Source organism: Mustela erminea, chromosome 2 (assembly GCF_009829155.1).
Source record: "Mustela erminea isolate mMusErm1 chromosome 2, mMusErm1.Pri, whole genome shotgun sequence".
Taxonomy (NCBI): domain Eukaryota; kingdom Metazoa; phylum Chordata; class Mammalia; order Carnivora; family Mustelidae; genus Mustela; species Mustela erminea.
Window position 1 is genome coordinate 98,250,211 of NC_045615.1, and position 16,183 is coordinate 98,266,393.

Genomic DNA, 16,183 nt, shown 5'->3' on the forward strand with positions numbered 1-16,183 from the left:
TCCTGTCTTCCTGTTCTGGCCACCAGAGCCTATCTGCGTCGCCCCTTGGGGTTCCTGGTGTGGACTTGGTTTCCCCAGCAGTTCCGTGGAAAGCCACACCAGTGCGGATGCTAAGCAGATATGCATGTCTAGCCTGACATGAGGACCTGTAGCCGCTGGCACTGTGTGGCCCCTGCAAGTCTGCCTTCAGACACCTGCTGCGCTTGCCTTGCCTGCCCTTTGAGGCCAGGAGAGCAGAGAAGCTGACTTTGCCCCTGGAACAGCTGTGCCAGTGCTGAGTTCCCCTGACTCAGGCTCCTCTGCACTGCGTTGGGGATGGCTGTAGGGGGAGCTCCCTGCAGGCCCCGACCTGGACCCCAGTGTCTCCTGGCCCACGGTGGCTGCCTGGAGAGTCAGGAGGAGCCGGCAGCCAGGGAAGGCTCCTCCAGGAAGGGAGGGCTGGCCGGGTCCCCACAGCCTCCACCCAGCCTGCTGGGGACCTCCTCCAGCCCCAGCCCAGCCCCTGGGCACCAGGGAATAAGAATCTGGGCCCAGATACAAGTGTTGCATCTGTGAGTAACAGGCCCGTACTCATCCAAAGTGTGTGTGTAGCACCGGGCAGGAGGCCTCCTGGGGAGTCAGGTAACCCTCCCTCCGTCCCTCCATTCCTTCCATCAGTGTTTGGTAGTATCCAAGCAATGCTTTGCAACCTCCAGGAGCGTGGTGGGGCCATGGCTGGACATGACAGCTGTGGGATACTTGGCCTTTCTGGAGTGTTCCCTGCAGCAGGGCGCTTCTGCTGCTCTTGCAGCAGAGGAGGATGGTCCACCCCCGGCTCACGCACGTTTACCCAGAGACTTCCTCCAGGCCTCAGCCCCACAGCACCTGCCCTGCCCTTGCTCCCACCCTAGGACCCATCCTGTCCTCTGGGCTATTCTGCCTAGAGGCGCCAGGCATGCAGCTTCCGCTCCGCGTGTCTGGACCACGGGGAACAAACCAGAGTCCTACCTTGGTCGTGGTGGGAGGTTGAGCTAGAGGTTGGCGGTGCGGATTCCTGTGAACTCTAAAGCAGGCCAGAGAGAGAGGAGGGAGTGCTGACGCCATGTGAAGCTCAGACCAGACCTCAGTGCTGGAAGTGAGCGGGGTACGCGATGGCAGGGGTCAGAATTCGGTCCTGGGGCCCCAGAAAGGAGCGGAGGGCGGACCGCGGCAGGTGCCTTCCCTCCCAAGCCCCGCCCCGACGGTGCTGATGTTCCATTGGTTGGCTTCCGTCACGTGGCCGTTCCTGGTTGCCGGGGAGGTGGGGCTGGACTGCGTTCTGTGCCTGGGTTGTCCAATTTAGCAAATGCAGATCTAGGACCAATGAATACTTTCCCCTATCAAAAGTACAAGTATTGGGGCGCCTGGGTGGCTCAGTGGGTTAAGCCTCTGCCTTCGGCTTACGTCATGATCTCTGGGTTCTGGGTTTGAGCCCCGCATCGGACTCTGCTCAGCGGGGAGTCGGCTTCCCCCACTCTGTCTGCCTGCTTCTCTCCCTACTTGGGATCTCTCTGCCAAATAAATAAATAAAATCTTTTTAAAAAATAAAAAAAAATAAGTACAAGAACTTCTGGTGTAAGTACTCATTAGCATAAGTATGTCCCACCAGTATTTAGGATATTTGTACTAAAAATTATTCGCTTATTCAAAATTTAAACTTACCTGGGCACCCCATATTTTAAGGGCAGCCATGAGGCCTGGCACAAAATGGGTTTCTATTACACTGAAGGACAGGGACGGCCAACGGCTTGTTTCAGAAAGCCTCTCATAGGAATATTCTTTGCGGGGAAGTAGGAGCACAAGCTCCCCAGACAGAGCCTGCAGTGGCTGGTGGAGGAGCCCGGATCCTGGTGTGCCCGGCCGTGCTAGTGTTGAGGCCGGCCCTAGGCCCTTGAGCAGAGAGGTCTGGAAAGCAACTGAACAGATATGTGTGGAAAAGGGGCCAGAGGGAGAAAGTTAGGAACACAAGCGCTGGCTGAGACCCTTGCAGAGGTGAGCACTTAAGAGGGCAGAGAGGAGGGGTCCCTAGAGGAGAGGGGACAGCTGCCAGGCATGAAGAGAGATGAGGCAGGTGAGTGCTTTGGTTAGGAAGGAGGGGTCATCGTGCCACATGCTGCTGAGGTCAAGAAAGGCCAAGCCTGGACCACTAGGTTTGGCAGCACTGGTCATTGTTGACCTTAAGAACAGGGTCAATTGTGGGAGGGGAGCTAAGTAGTGAATTGGGAATGCATTATCTTTAGGAGAGCTTTAGTTTTTTCTGGACTTGATGTTTGCCTTAATGTTCCCACGCTGTCTGCCTTTATCACATCCTTACCTTCAAGTCATCTCAATGCCTCCTGCCAGGCCCTGGCCCTGCTGCTCCCAGCGAGTTAGGTACTCCATACTCCCCACTGCCCCTTTCACTCTTCTGGCTTAGAGTCACTTTTTCCTAGACCTCTTGTCATTCTTTCCATATTGCTTGTCCTCAGTATCTTTCTAGAAAATCCAGTGGTGTGTAAACTTTCTGAGCTGGCCTGTCTGAAAATATCTTTTGCTGGCATGTTAAATTCATATCCCCTCCTACCTCCGGGCCTTTGCACAGGCCGTCATCTCTCCAAGGATTTACTCACTTGGCCTCCTCCATGACCCACCTCACTCTTTAGTTCCTTATCCTACCTTGCTTTGTTTGTTTGTTTGTCCCCAAGGGATACTAGAGCTTTGATCTCCTTTATTTATTTCTGGCCCCTTCCCTGCTGGATTGGAAAGCCTCAGGAGGACAGAGCTTTGTTCTTTTCAGGGCCCAGATAGAGGGTGGGCACTCACTGAGCCTGTGTGGAAGGGAGGGATGAGTGCTTGGTGATGGGCTCTGGGTGAGAAGGTTGAGCAGTTTGGGTCCACCAGCTGCTGGTGGCCAGTGCCTGTCAGGAGCCTTTCTCTCCCACTCCCAGGACACTCTCAGGACTGAAGGTGGACAGGCTTTAATCAGGAGTCTCGGGCCCTTAGCCCAAAACAATAATCTTTATTATATTATCGTTGTTCCCTTCTCTTTTCTCTTTGGACAGCTGCTGTCAATTGCACACTGGGCCTCCCATCTGGTCTGTTTTTCTTTTTTCTTCCCACCCCCTGGTATTTTGGTTCACTTCTCTGGAGACCCCTTGGTCTTCCTCCAGTGCTCCCACCCACCTCTGTTGCTTCCCAGGCCCCCTGTACTTCAGACCACTGATGAAGTTTGGGTCTCAGTCCCTAGTTCTTCCCCGGAGGGGACAGGCTGGCCCTCGTGGGGTCCTCGGAGGAGAGCCCGTAGGTCTGCCCTGGGATATCCCGTGGGTCCCTTCTTCACCTGGGATGAGGGCTTTTCTACTAACGTGCCATCCTGTCTTTGGCACCCACCGCTAGCACTGAGCAGGGGAGGCCCAGGGCTCCCAGCCTACTCCAACTTTGGCATCTGGGAGGGGTCTGGTCTGGTGCACCCACCCCCCTGCCATGGGCCCAGGCCTAGCTGCGAGCCTGGTACCCAGCCCAGACTGCAGGGGTGTGGGGTAGAACTGTAGGTGGTTGGGGCTGCCCAGGCGACTAGGGTGTGGGTGAGGAGGGGACCCCGAGCAGCAGAAGCCAGAGGAATGCATGCGAGACCGGACCCAGAGAAGAGACCAGCCCTGCCTTGTCTGTGAAGTGGGTTCCTGATGTGGGCAGAGAGTGCAGTGAGGGGGAGGGGACATGGCTTTCATGTCACCAGGGAGGGAACAGGCTCAGTGGCGGGCCTGGGAGCCTGCTGCCTGGGCAGACTTCTCTTCCCTTTAAGATCACCCCCTCTCAGAGCTCTAAAGCCAAGGCTGTGAGGTCACCAACATCTTCCAGGTGGCTGTCCCTGGGGTCTAGCTCTGTCCCTTCCAAGCTGAGTCTGGCTGACTTCTCCCAACCTCCTCCGGGTACTCTCCAGGGCCCTCTAGACCAGGATGCTGCAGTGCTAGGCTAGCCAAGCTCTCTTGGGGGGCGGGGGGGTTCAAGGACTTAGGGCTGAAGGTGAGGTCAGGCCACCTGGAGGAAGGGACCTCTGCAGATGGAGGACCCACCAAAGTCAGGCTGAGTGGAAATGCAGGTCTTTCCCTCCACCTATGTGCTTGACTGTTCGGGGCCAGAGGAGGATAGTCTCGAGCTCAGGGTCTGGGGGTGGGTGGGTCTCCAGCAGAGGCTGTGGCCCTCTAAGGGCAGAGCCACTCTGCAGGGAGCAGCCTCTTCACACCATGCTTGGATCAGAGGTCAGGGATCAGGACACTGCCCAGGAGCTCCTAGATCCTCCACCTGGTCCTCCCTCCTTCTGGCCCCCATCACAGAAAAGCACAGTGTTTCCGAATCCCTGATCTGGTGCTCAAGGTCCACATCCAAAGCCCTATCTCCCCTTCCTCTGAAGCCCCTTGACTCCTCCAGGCACTGGAGCCATCCCTCCCCATCACTTGTTTTTCCTGCCTGGATGCCCTGCCTGCTCCTGGCTTTGCTTGGACACGTCTGCTCTCCACCTGGTCAACCTCAGGACCCCGGGAACCAGGTCGGCCATGGCTGGTCAGGCTCTCGTCAGCGTTCAGGCAGCATGCGGAGTGATTTCTGAACGGATCTGTATGCTCCTTTGAGATTCTCCATGATTTCACTTTCCTCTCCTAGAAGACGACAGCCAAGCCCCAGACAAATCCTGGCATGTGGGAAATACAGCGTGGGGTGACTTCCCAATTTGGCGGCCCCCTCCCACCATGGTCCTTGCACTGGCGATCCTGGCTGTGGATTAGTTCAGCTCCTGGGTCCCGCGTCCTCCCTACTCTGTCGGGGTCCCTTGGTGTGACGCTGGCGAGGGGTCATCCTCTTCCTAGCCTCTAAGTGATGGTAGCTGCCTCTCTGGGCTCCAGGCAGGCAGAGGGTCCTTAGGCCTGGTCCCCTAGGTCTCGACTCCAGCCAAGCAGGTGAACTCAGCTCCAGGCTGCCCTAAGAGGTTACCGCGGGGAATGCGGGGCGATGCGGGGCGACGCGGGGAAGGGGTGCATAGCGGCAGGGGGCTGGATTCATAAAGTGTTAGGGGAGGGATCTGGGATTACCTGTCCCCTACCCTCACCCTCACGCTCACCCCCCACCCCCCGCCCCAGGCCCGCAGCGTCGGTAGGCAGGTAGGGCTCGCGGGGACCCGCAAGACTCAGCAAGAGCATCCCCCCGCCCCCCCGCACCTGCACCGAGATCGTGGAGCGCATGCGCGGGCCGGGGAGGGTGGCGGGGGGGGCGAGCCAGGAGGGGTCCTACCCGCCCAGCGCCCCCCGTGTCCGATGCCGGAATTCGGTGTCGGAGCAGAAGGTTGCTGTGCTGCGCCCGGACGCGGGGGGCTGCGGGCGAACTAGGCATCACATTCCGCTGCGACTGCGTACCCGCGCGTCCAGCCCGCGTGGCCCCGGGCGCAGGTTCCCAGGGGCGTCAGGCCGGGGAAGCCGTGGCGCCCCTTCCCGGGGCCGCGGGCCGGCGTAGCGTTCAGACAAAGGGGAGGGAGCTGGAGCTGGAGCTGGTTCGGTGACTGCGCCCGGCGGCCGGCCGGAGAGAAGGAGGACGCGGCGCCGCGAACTGCAGCGGCGCGGCCCACGGACCCGGTGCTCCCAGGCCCGCGCTGAAGAGTGGAGGTGCTGGGGTGCAACGGCCGGGCGCGAGGCGCCCTGCCGGGAGCCCCCACGGAGCGCCCCCTCCGGGCCGGGGACCCCGGTCGCGCTCGTCCCTGGCCACCTCGCGGGGCTCGGCCGCTCCGTCGTGCCCTGGGCTGCCTGCGCCACCCCCACCCAGGCGCCCTCCCGCTGGCCGCCCGCACCCGGCCGCCGCGCAGTGCCCAAGTGTGCCATCGGGCGGGCGCGGAGGCGGCGTCTGCTCCCACCCGCGAGATCACATGGTGACCCTCGGCAGCCAATGCAGTGGACGCTAGGACCCTGCGGGACCCCGGGCGCAGCGACTGCACCGGCGCCGCTGCATTATAAATACTTCTCCAAAATGCGGCGCAGCTCCCTGCGCGCGCCCCGGCCGCCCGCCGCCTCCGCCCCGCGCCCCTGAGCCGTCGCCGCCGCCGCCGCCGCCACCGCCGCCGCCGCCGCCGCCACCGCCGCCGCCACCGCGGGTCCGAGGGCGCCGCGCCCTTGCCCTGGGCCCGGGCTGTGCCCGCCCGCAGCCCGGCCCGCGTCCCCGCGCTGCGCCGCCCGGCCGGGTGCATGCATTGTGGGCCTCCCGACATGGTCTGCGAGACGAAGATCGTGGCCGCCGAGGACCATGAGGCGCTGCCGGGGGCCAAGAAGGACGCGCTGCTCGCCGCCGCCGGCGCCATGTGGCCCCCGCTGCCCGCCGCGCCCGGGCCGGCCGCAGCGCCCGCCGCGCCCCCGCCCGCGCCCGGCCCCCAGCCCCGCGGTGGCGCTGGGGGCGCGGGGCCGCCGGGGGGGCGCGGCGTGTACATCCGTGAGTTCCGCGCGGCCGAGCAGGAGGCGGCGCGCCGCATCTTCTACGACGGCATCATGGAGCGCATCCCCAACACGGCCTTCCGCGGCCTGCGGCAGCACCCGCGCACACAGCTGCTCTACGCCCTGCTGGCCGGTCAGTGCGCTGGGGGCCCCGGCGCGCTCCGCCCGGCCCCTCCGGGAACAGACGCGCCGGGCGCCCTCGGCCCCGCTCGCCCCCACCTCGGGGCCCGGGCCTGGCAGCGTTCCCGTGCCCGTCCGGGACTCGGCCTGGGAGGGAAGCGGGCCCCCGCGGGGGGGCCCCCTCGCTCGCGCCCGGACGCGCACCCGCGCACCACCGGCTTTCTGCAGCGGCCTGGGGCGAGGTGGCCACCGGTGGTGGCGTCCGGGCTCCCGGCCAAGGCGCGCCGGGCGGGGGCGTGGGAACAAGCGCCGGCGGAGGGGAGGGGGCTGCGGGCCGGGAAAGGGCCGGGGTCGCCGCCCGCGTCCCCATTCTGTGCGGCCCCGCCGGCCGGGTTCCTTCCCGGGTCATCGCGGGTGGGGGCGGGGTGGCGGCAGGTAGCGCCCGCAGCTAAGGCTCCGCGCCTGGCGCGTGAACTATATATAATCCGCGGGGCGGGGGAGGCTGCCTCGGCTTCTCCAAGTGCTAATTTATGAGGGGAAGACAGCCAGCTCCCCCGGGTACCGGAGGAGGGCGAGCACGGAGGAGGCAGAGTGAGGGGGCGGGGGGGGGGTGGCAGCCCCCGCAGGGGCTTTGAGGCCTTTCTCCCGAAGCCCCGAGGGTGGTTGTCCCCATTTCACAGGTGAGGAGCTTGAGGCTGGGACTTGTTACTTTCCCAAGGTCATGCAGCAAAAGTGACTTTTGCTGTAGGTTTATGGGCTCCGGCAGCCTTGATGAATCTGGAAGCAATCTCCGGCTTCCCTACCCTCTCCTTCGGACCTTCCTCATAACCCCCGTTGCTGGCTCTGGGGAGAAGGTGGTCCTGGGGCCTTCTGCTGGAAGGTGTCCCTTTCCTCTCCCACTTTTGCAACGGTGAGACAGCCTGCAGGGGCCTGGGAGCTTCCCCTCTGGCTAGAGTGGCAAGGGTGTATGCTGAGCCCCTTCCAGGGATGGGGGCCCCTCCAACCCTGCCTGGGGCTGTTGCCTCTGGCCATTGAGGGCAGCCTGCCCAGAGGCCCCTGCTGTGCTCAGGACGTTCAGAAGTCCTGTGATGTCAGACTCCTGATCAGCCTGCCTATAGGGTAGCGAGTTTGGGAATAGGGCAAAGCAGCAGGAGCAGGCAGGCTTGCCTAGCGCTCCTCCAGGGAGACAGTCATAGCACCTCTGGCAAGGCCTGTCTGCGCCTGTGTCTGGCTGGCATATTTAGCAGGGAGCTGGCGGGTGGGGGGTCCCCCGGTCGGCCGGGCAGGTGTTCGCCACTCACTGGGCTGTCCTCCCCCTGCAGTGCTGTGTTTCGCTCTGACCCGCTCACTGCTGCTGACGTGCCTGGTGCCAGCCGGGCTGCTGGGCCTCCGCTACTACTACAGCCGGAAGGTGGTCCTGGCTTACCTGGACTGCGCCCTGCACACAGACATGGCCGACATCGAGCAGTACTACATGAAGCCCCCGGGTGAGCCTTCCACTCCAGCCCCATCCTGTCCCCTCCCCTCACTCCTCTTGCCCTCGAGCAGCCCCTCTTGCTGGGGGGCTGCCCTAATCCCAAGCACCTTGGACAGACAGGCCCCAGAGGGCAGGGATGAGGGGGGATGGCCAGGCCTGGGTGGGCCCAGGCTGCTGCACCCCTGGGATGTGCCTTTGGAGTCAGGGAGAGCTCTGGCTGCAGGTTGGGGGTGCAGCAGGCGGGCAGGGCGGGGGGAGTGTCGGCAGAGCTAGGTCCTGGGTGGTGAGGCAAGGCCCCTGAGTGTGCACCCAGACAGACCCTGGGCCTCTGTCCTTCATCCTGGGAAGAGGGACTGCCACGTGTCCCGGCTCTGCTCTCCGTGCTGATTGCACGTTGCATTTCCCCAGAGCTCTCGGAGGGGCTGGGGTCTGCCGTGCTTTGCCAGGGGTCGGGCTGGCCTGGAGTGCCAGGCGCAGAGGGCTTCCTGGTGGGGAGAGGGTTCTGGGGGTTCTCTGAGGGTTGGGAGCTCTGGAAGAGCAGGGGTGTTGAGTCCCCACTTCTGGTCTCGGGGCCACTCAGTGAGGCAGAGGGTCTCGGCCCAGCACCCTGGCCTTCTGTGCAAGGAAGGGCTCAGTCTGGTCTGGAGCCGCCTGCAGCTCCTTGGCTGTTCTGGTTGTCCAGGCTGAGCCCAAGGCAGGCCCGGTTCTAGGAGGCCGGATCCCAGGGTTTCCTTCACGTCCGGAGCCAGAGAAGGGAGGCTTTGTCTCTGCCCTCTGGGATATGAGGGTGTCCCAGGTGCCAGAGGGTTCCCAGGCTGGGGAAATGGAACAGTGTGGGCCCTAGCAGTTGGTGAGGGCATAGAGGAGCCTGCTGAGGGTCACAGAAGGACAGTGGGGGACAAGAGAGGCACAGTATACCAGTGCAGGGGTGCCCCACCTTGGCACTGCTGGCTCCCATGCCTGCTGGCTCCCAGGGAGCCGGCCCATCCTGCGGTAACCTGCCTGCCCTCCCATTCCCACCACTGCCAGGCTTTGGCACTTTGGGTTCTCTTTGACCCTCTCATAAGCTTGAACTCAGCTTATCAGCCTCCATGGAGTTGCCAGGGACAGGAGGGAGCGCGAGGGCCAGCCCCACCTCACTGGTGCCCAGGTCCAGGCTGCTGAAGCAGCAGGGGGCTCAGGGTGGGGCCCAGGGGGGCCAGCATAAGGACCCTGCTCTTCCTGGGCTGCAGTCTCCCTGGATGTGGGGTGGTGCTCGCCCTCCTGGGATGCCTGCTAGGTTGCAGGAAGGTTCCACTGAGGCAGGGAGGCTGGACCGCAGTGGCCAGGACCAGGCTGCTCAGGGTGGGAAGACTTGGTCTGGCCTAGGTGTGTGAGGGGAGCCAGAAACCCTGGATGGAGGGCAGGCCAGCTATTGGGGGGGTCCATCGGGGCAGTGAGCCCTCAGCCACTGCTGAGCTCGGGGTGAATGCCAGGTCTCCAGGTATGGTGGTGAAGGGGACAAGGGCCCCTTCTGCCCAGCTGATGCCGGCAGACAGGACAGTGGGGGACCCTTGGGGGTTGGGTGGAGGGGCAAGGTCATGTGCAGAACCTTGATGGGGGAGAGTATGGCAGCTTAAGGAGAGCAGGTGGGGGTAGTTGGTGGCAAACACTTCTGTGGGGGTTGGAGTGGCCGTGGGAAGGGCGAGTGTAGGTGGGGCTCCTCAGCAGGCACCCCTGTTGGCCAGTCTCTGCCTCCTGGGGCCCCTGGGCCTATGGTCAGCAGAGGTGACCAGACTCTCATGCCCTGTAGGCCTCCCCACCCACTTTCATTCTCTCTCTTCTTGCTTCTCTCTTGATCCCCCTTTGGCTATCCTCTTCCTCTCCCTGCCCCGTGTGGGACTGTGATTGGTCCAGGCCATGGGTGGGGCAGCTGGCCTGGCCACTGGACTCCTGCCCAGGAGAGGCCAGGGTCAGTGGGAGGTATGCAGTGGTGCCCCTCTGTCCCCTTTCTCCACTTGGACCATCCTCGGAGTCTGCCAAGGGCCTGCTTCTGTGCCCCGATCCAAGCAGGCCACGGGGCTCCCAGGCTCCTCCTAACCCAGGAGCATGGTGGCCACAGGACCTCCTGAAGTCCCTAGGGCATGGCTCCCAGAGGGATCCTGCTGCCCTGGCCTGTCCTCCCAGGACCCCCGAAGTCCCCATTGTCGGGGTCCTTCTGGAGGTCCGCTCGTGGCACCTCTCTCCAGCTCCCTGGTATGGATGCATGGGGACAAGTATGGTGGACCCCGAGTGGCTGGGAGCGAGGGCCTGTCCGTGGCCATTCACTGCCCATCCACGCATTGGCTCAGGGGTAGCTGGGCAGAGGAGGGGTCTGCGTGGCTGAGGGTTGCCCAGCTCTTGGCCACTGAGGGAGGGACTCTGGCCCTGTAGCTCTTGTCTGCCTGGCCTCAGGCCCAGGGCAGGGCCTCTGTGGATGACAGGCAGGTTGGGCCCAGCTCTTTCAGCACCGACGGCCCTGGAGGGGCAGCTTTGTCGTGCCACAGCCCTGACTGCCATGTCCCTGCAGGCTCCTGCTTCTGGGTGGCTGTGCTGGACGGCAACGTGGTGGGCATTGTGGCGGCACGGGCCCACGAGGCAGACAACACGGTGGAGCTGCTGCGTATGTCCGTGGACTCACGTTTCCGTGGCAAGGGCATCGCCAAGGCGCTGGGCCGCAAGGTGCTGGAGTTCGCGCTCGTTCACAACTACTCGGCGGTGGTTTTGGGCACAACGGCCGTCAAGGTGGCCGCACACAAGCTCTACGAGTCGCTGGGCTTCAGACACATGGGCTCGAGTGACCACTACGTGTTGCCCGGCATGACCCTTTCGCTGGCCGAGCGCCTCTTCTTCCAGGTCCGCTACCATCGCTACCGCCTGCAGCTGCGCGAGGAGTGAGCACTGCCTGCCTGCCCGCCGCCCACCTGCCGCCCGGCCACCCCGTCCGCCCGTGCCCGCCTGCCCACCACCCGGGCCGCTTGCAGGCGCTCCCCTTGGCGTTTGTGGTGGGTGTTTCCTTTCCACCATCACGCGGTTCTCCGGCTGGCTTTCTGGGGAGCGTGGGGCCGCGGCTCCTGTGTGACACTCTCGGGACTGGTTGTGTGTAGCCCCGGCCCCTCGCCCCTCACCCCCCCAGCCTGCTGGGGCTTCGTCCTGAAGAGTGACAGCATGGACCGCCACGGGCCCACGTGGCTGCTCAGCCTGCGTGTGGGTCCCCTCCAGGCCCACCGAGCACAGAGCCTCTGTGGCACGGCCCCCATCCGGCAGATCCCCGGCCGCCAGCCAGGCTGTGGCCCCAGGAGACCAGACCTACTGGGCTGGCCAGCCACTGGCCCGCGGGGCACTGAGCTGGCCACGGGTCCCGCTTCGCTCCGTGCATGCTGAGGACATGGCCTGGCTGCCGCATGCCCACGGCCCTCTGCCCCGCCGCCCCGCTCAGCCTGGGCCAACACCGGGCAGTGCCCCCACCCAGCCTGCCAGCCAGCCGTGGCCGCCCACCTGCGCTCGGGAAGGCTGGCCCGCCTCTCACCACCCCTGCTGCCCCTGTCCCAGCTCTGCTTTGACACCGAGTCACGAGTCACATTTCTTTCCTTTTGGTCCCTGCCCCTCCCCCACCCGGGCTTCACTGATGGCATCATCATCCAGGTGTGGTTCCCGCAGTCACCTGTGGCCCAGCCTGGTTAGGGTCTTTCAGGAGAGCAGGGTGGGGACGCAGTGGTGCGGTCGCCTCCCCCCAGGCCCAGCTGGATGATGGTGGCCTTTCCCAGACCTCCCTGAGGACTGCTCTGCCTCACGGCTCATGGGCTCTGCCCTGTGAATCTTCCATAAGCCAGGCCGCTGCCCACACCACCGAGCCCACAGCTTCTCCCAGCCTGAAACCGACCCATTTTTTAATAAGTTATTTAGACAGAATAGCACTCTGCATGACTTTAATTCTTGGGACAAAATGGTAGTTGATACCTTAACACACACGCACGCACACACACACACACACACGTGTGGTCTAGAATATGCACTATTTCTGGCCCAGTTTGGTGGGGGCGGGTGGCCGGGTGAGTAGAGTGTTTCAGATTTTGAAATCTGGAGTGAGACCCTGACTTAGCACTCTTTCCCTCAAAGAGCATTTCTGGTCTGTGTGGAGGCTCTGGGCTGCCCCCGTCCAGCCTCGACTTGTGGGACAGAGGTCAGCAATGGCGGCAATTTCCCTGCTGACCCTGGAAGGAGTGAGTGCTGTCCACCTTGGCCAGGAGGCGGGTGTGGCAGCCTGGCTGTGCTCCTGGCCTCTCCTTTCGGGGTGGGCGGTGGCGGTCAGGTGTAGGATGGCCTGAGTGGGTGGAGGAACGGGGTCGTTGGCAGTGGCCACGTGTCCAGCTTGTGAGCCTGGACCCGGCCGTGGTGGCAGGAGGGCCGTTGGTGCCCACTGAGGCCCCTTTATTTTGGGAGCTGGGAAAGGGGGAGTGGCAGGCACTGTGGGCCATGCAGCTGGGTACTACGTAGGGGACACAGAGGGGACATTCTCAGGTGCTTCGGGAACAAGCAAATGTGTGAAGCAAGCCCAGTGTCCCGAGGGGCCTTTCTTGCTGTCTGCAAACGAGATATTCGTAGAACATTGTACAGACCCCGCTCTCCCCTGTACATTTCTCCCTGGTGGCGTCCGGTCCCTTCTTGGGGACGGGGGTTTTGTAGACTGTACAGAAATCGGCACCCTATTTTCTTGCAGCTCTCAGATTTTGTTAATCTGGATTATACAGACAGACGTAAAGTGTTTTAGCAAAATGGAAAACAAACAGTTGTGCCTTTTTCCTCTTTCTGTTTAGTTTGGTTTTGGCTTGGGGTGGCCTTGGCTGGCGTTGGGCGTGTTGGGGGCTGCGGCTGGTCTGAGGCCTGGTGGGGCAGGTAGGACAGGTGGGCGCCACGTGAGCCCAGCCTGGTGGGCATTGTCTTGTCAGTGGAAGCCTGGGGCTGCTGCGGCTTCCGTTGATCCTGTGCCTTTGGAGCCTGGGGTCCCTGGTGTGGGGACATGTGGGTGGAGGCCAGAGCTGCCAGCATCTGGGTGACATTGGCCAAAGCAGGTGGCCCCAGTTGCTCCTGGGAAGACATGTGGCCCTCCCCTATCCTACTGGTGTCTGTCTGTTCATGTAGGATCTATGGGCTGGTGGGGGAAGGGGGGGACTGCAGTGTCTTTCCCAGTCTGGTGGCCCAGGGTGGCCTGTGGCACCGGCTGGGTGCACCCTGTGCTTGGGACAGGGCCTTTGCCTGGCCCATGTGCGGCTTGGCAGCCCCCAAGATCACCAGGGGAGCAGATCCCCCATCCTTTCCCGGAGCCAGAGGCTGGGCATACTCGTGGGGGATGCCTATCCCTGGGTGGCCACTTCCCTCCAGCCTGGGAGCTAATCCTCCACAAACGTGCACCGAGATGTGAATTTTATACATTTGTAGAAATTCTGATGTTACTACTTCTACCTCTGTGAAGCACCTGCCTGGGTTTCCACTCAGTGGTGTGTCTGGGCAGCTCTCTGCACTGGCAGGCCCTGGGCACCCCCCACCACCGCCACTGGCCTCCTGGGCCTCCCCCAGTGGCTCCTGCTGAGGCCTTGGGAAAGCAGGCCCCCAGACATGGCCCCCATGCTCAGGAGACAAGGCTCCCAGGACTTTTGGAAGCCTCTGTTTTTGGATGGGAAAGCGGGAGGTGGAGTGTTCCAGAATGTTTTTGTTGGATGAGCCTGGAACACAAGCCCAGTGGGCAGCTCCGGGCAGTGGGATGCAGGGCAGCTGAGACCTCTAGCCTCTCGGGATGGCTCAGTGTCACCAGTGTTCCTGGGGCAGCACCCACTGCCCAGGGAAGGGGTCTGAGGAGAGCTGGGGTTGTCTGTGGATGCCGAGGTTGTTCCCCTCTCCCCTGTACCCGCTTCTAGCCAGGCCTCCCATTGCTCCCCTTGAGTGAATAGGGCAGAGAGATGGGCCAGCCTGTCTCAAGGAAGGTGGGGGGTGGCCCTACAGCTGGGCTGAGGACACGAGGTCCTCAGGCAGCCCCCATTCTGGCCTGGTTGTCCTTCCTCAGAGAAGACCTTTCCAGTGGACAGGCTGGGGGCTGCTCTTCACATGGCTTCCTTGGGAATCTGGCAAGTGCTTGGGAGGCTCTTGCGCCACAGCGAGTCATGCTGGCAGTGTGAGAGCCCACCCCTACCTGCCCCGCCCCCCTGGCCCGCTCCTGATTGCCCCTGCCCACCCTGACCTGTCCCTGCCTACCCCTGCCCCCCTTGCCTGCCTTTGCCACCCTGGCCTAGCCCTGCCCGCCCTGGCCTGCCCCTGTCTGCCCTAGCCTGCCCTTGCCCACCCTGGCCTGCTGTGGCCCACCTCTGCCCGTCCCTGGCCCGTGCCTGCCCGCCCCTGCCCGCCGTGGCCTGCTCTATGTGGCTTTGAGCCTGGGCCCCTCGCTGGGCTGGGACCAGGTCAGGGGCTAAGCAGCAGAGCCACCCCCCTGTCTGTGTCCAGGGAATGGCTGACAGTGGTCCCCAAGCCTTGGGAGCCTGGCCCCCATCCCCAGCAGGTGGGCAACATGGACCCTGTGTTCATTTGAAGCTGCTTTCATGACTCTGTTTTGGCCACAGCCGGTGTTCCTGTGCTTGTGGGCCTTTGGCTGAGGCCTTCTGGGGCTTGTGTTCTGGGCTGGGTGTGGGGCAGATCCTGGAATGTTTGCTCTTTGGTGCCGCAGGTGGGGCAGCCCAGGGCCTGGGGTGGGGGAGGAGGGACTCCGACCTGTCATTGTTGGATGTATTTTTTTTTAACAGCAATAATTAGCCATTTTGAAGAAGGGGTGTGTCTGTGTGTGCGTGCCTGTGTGTGCCTGTGTGTGTGTGTGCACCATGCACGTGTGCACACATGTGTATGTGTGCTGCGTGTGCGTGTGCACACGTGTGCCCACGCATGCCTGTGTGGACCTGCACATGTGTGCACGCAAGTGTAAGTGCGTGGTGACAGGGAGGGGACCTCCTGCTGCTGCATGAATGGGCCAGCGCTAAGCCCCACGCTGAACGGCAGGGTTCCAGCTGGGTGCTGTGCTTCCTTCTCCCAGGCCTGCCCCAGGGCCCAGGGGACCTTGAATGTAGTGCTCCCCACCCACCGTGGAGGGCGCTGGACAGGTCTGTGGGAAGTGGGGGGCCCGGGATGAGCCTTTGCCTGGGTCTCTGGGTGTGTGGGGGGACTGGCGGGGGGTGCACACTCAGCCAGACCAGCCGAGATCACACATGATGACACAGTGTCCCCTGGGTCAGGCTGTTGGACCACAGCTGCTGCGGACACTGTGTCTTTGGGCGAGCAGAGTGCAGATTGGGTCGTGGTGGTGGGGTACACTTCCTGTGGCTTACTGTCCATGAGCCCACGATTGCGGCAACTGTCCTGAGACCCCTGGGTATGCCAGAACCCTCGAGAGGGGCGGAGACAGGCCACGGGGCCAGGGTGGGGTGGGGTCTCCGGCTTCCTGTGGGTGTGTGAGCAGTGGGGGGGGTTGCTGTGGGCCCGGCTGCCTACTCGGCCCCCAGTGCTGCTGTTTTTCAATAAAACCAGAGTTGACGGAATTGGACTCCTGTGAGTTCTTGAAGCGCCTCCACGTGGCACTTGGCCAGGAAGGGCTGCTTTTCTGGAGATGCTGGACTCCTCCTCGGGCAGGTGTGGGTGCCGGGTGCCCTGTGGAGCCGAGGCCACTGGCCCTGTGCTGGCCACCTTGGCTGGGCTTCACCTGCCCACTTGGCACCTCCAGGGAGCAACTCAGGTCTGAGGGGCCCAGGCGATGGCGGCAGGCCCACCTCCCTCCTGAGGTCTGTGAGGGAGGATGACATGGGGGTTGGTGCTGGGGACAGTGAGGTGCTGTCCAGCTCCAGACAGCTCCCTGCGGGGGCCTTTCCACTGTGGGAGGAGCAGCCTCTGCTATCCCATCCCCAGGGTCGGCCTCCTCCTGCAGGGAGGGTTTTGGGCAGGCCCTAGGTTCACTGAAATCATTGTCTATGGCCTTGCAGCCTGTGGGGCTGGCTTCTGCGGGCAGCTCACTCTGACCCTCACTACTGGGGGGCACGAGCTGTGTTTGGACATCAGCCTGGGGCCAGTG

General features: G+C 63.1%; 1 protein-coding gene across 1 annotated transcript; it reads left to right on the forward strand.

Annotated features, from left to right (window-relative positions):
* The first annotated feature begins 5,954 nt into the window (after nucleotides 1-5,954).
* On the forward strand, nucleotides 5,955-15,656 carry NAT8L (N-acetyltransferase 8 like). Its single transcript, XM_032333601.1, has 3 exons — nucleotides 5,955-6,597; nucleotides 7,907-8,071; nucleotides 10,610-15,656. The coding sequence occupies exons 1-3, from the start codon at nucleotides 6,222-6,224 to the stop codon at nucleotides 10,975-10,977; spliced, it is 909 nt and encodes a 302-aa protein (XP_032189492.1). The 5' UTR covers nucleotides 5,955-6,221; the 3' UTR covers nucleotides 10,978-15,656.
* The last annotated feature ends 527 nt before the right edge of the window (nucleotides 15,657-16,183 follow it).

Bases quoted from the DNA above. Each gene is read 5' to 3' on its own strand.
- NAT8L (XM_032333601.1), top strand. From the start codon at position 6,222: ATGCATTGTGGGCCTCCCGACATGGTCTGCGAGACGAAGATCGTGGCC. The intron at 6,598-7,906 runs GTCAGTGCGCTG...CTCCCCCTGCAG, and splicing joins GCTCTACGCCCTGCTGGCCG to TGCTGTGTTTCGCTCTGACC. The intron at 8,072-10,609 runs GTGAGCCTTCCA...ATGTCCCTGCAG, and splicing joins GTACTACATGAAGCCCCCGG to GCTCCTGCTTCTGGGTGGCT.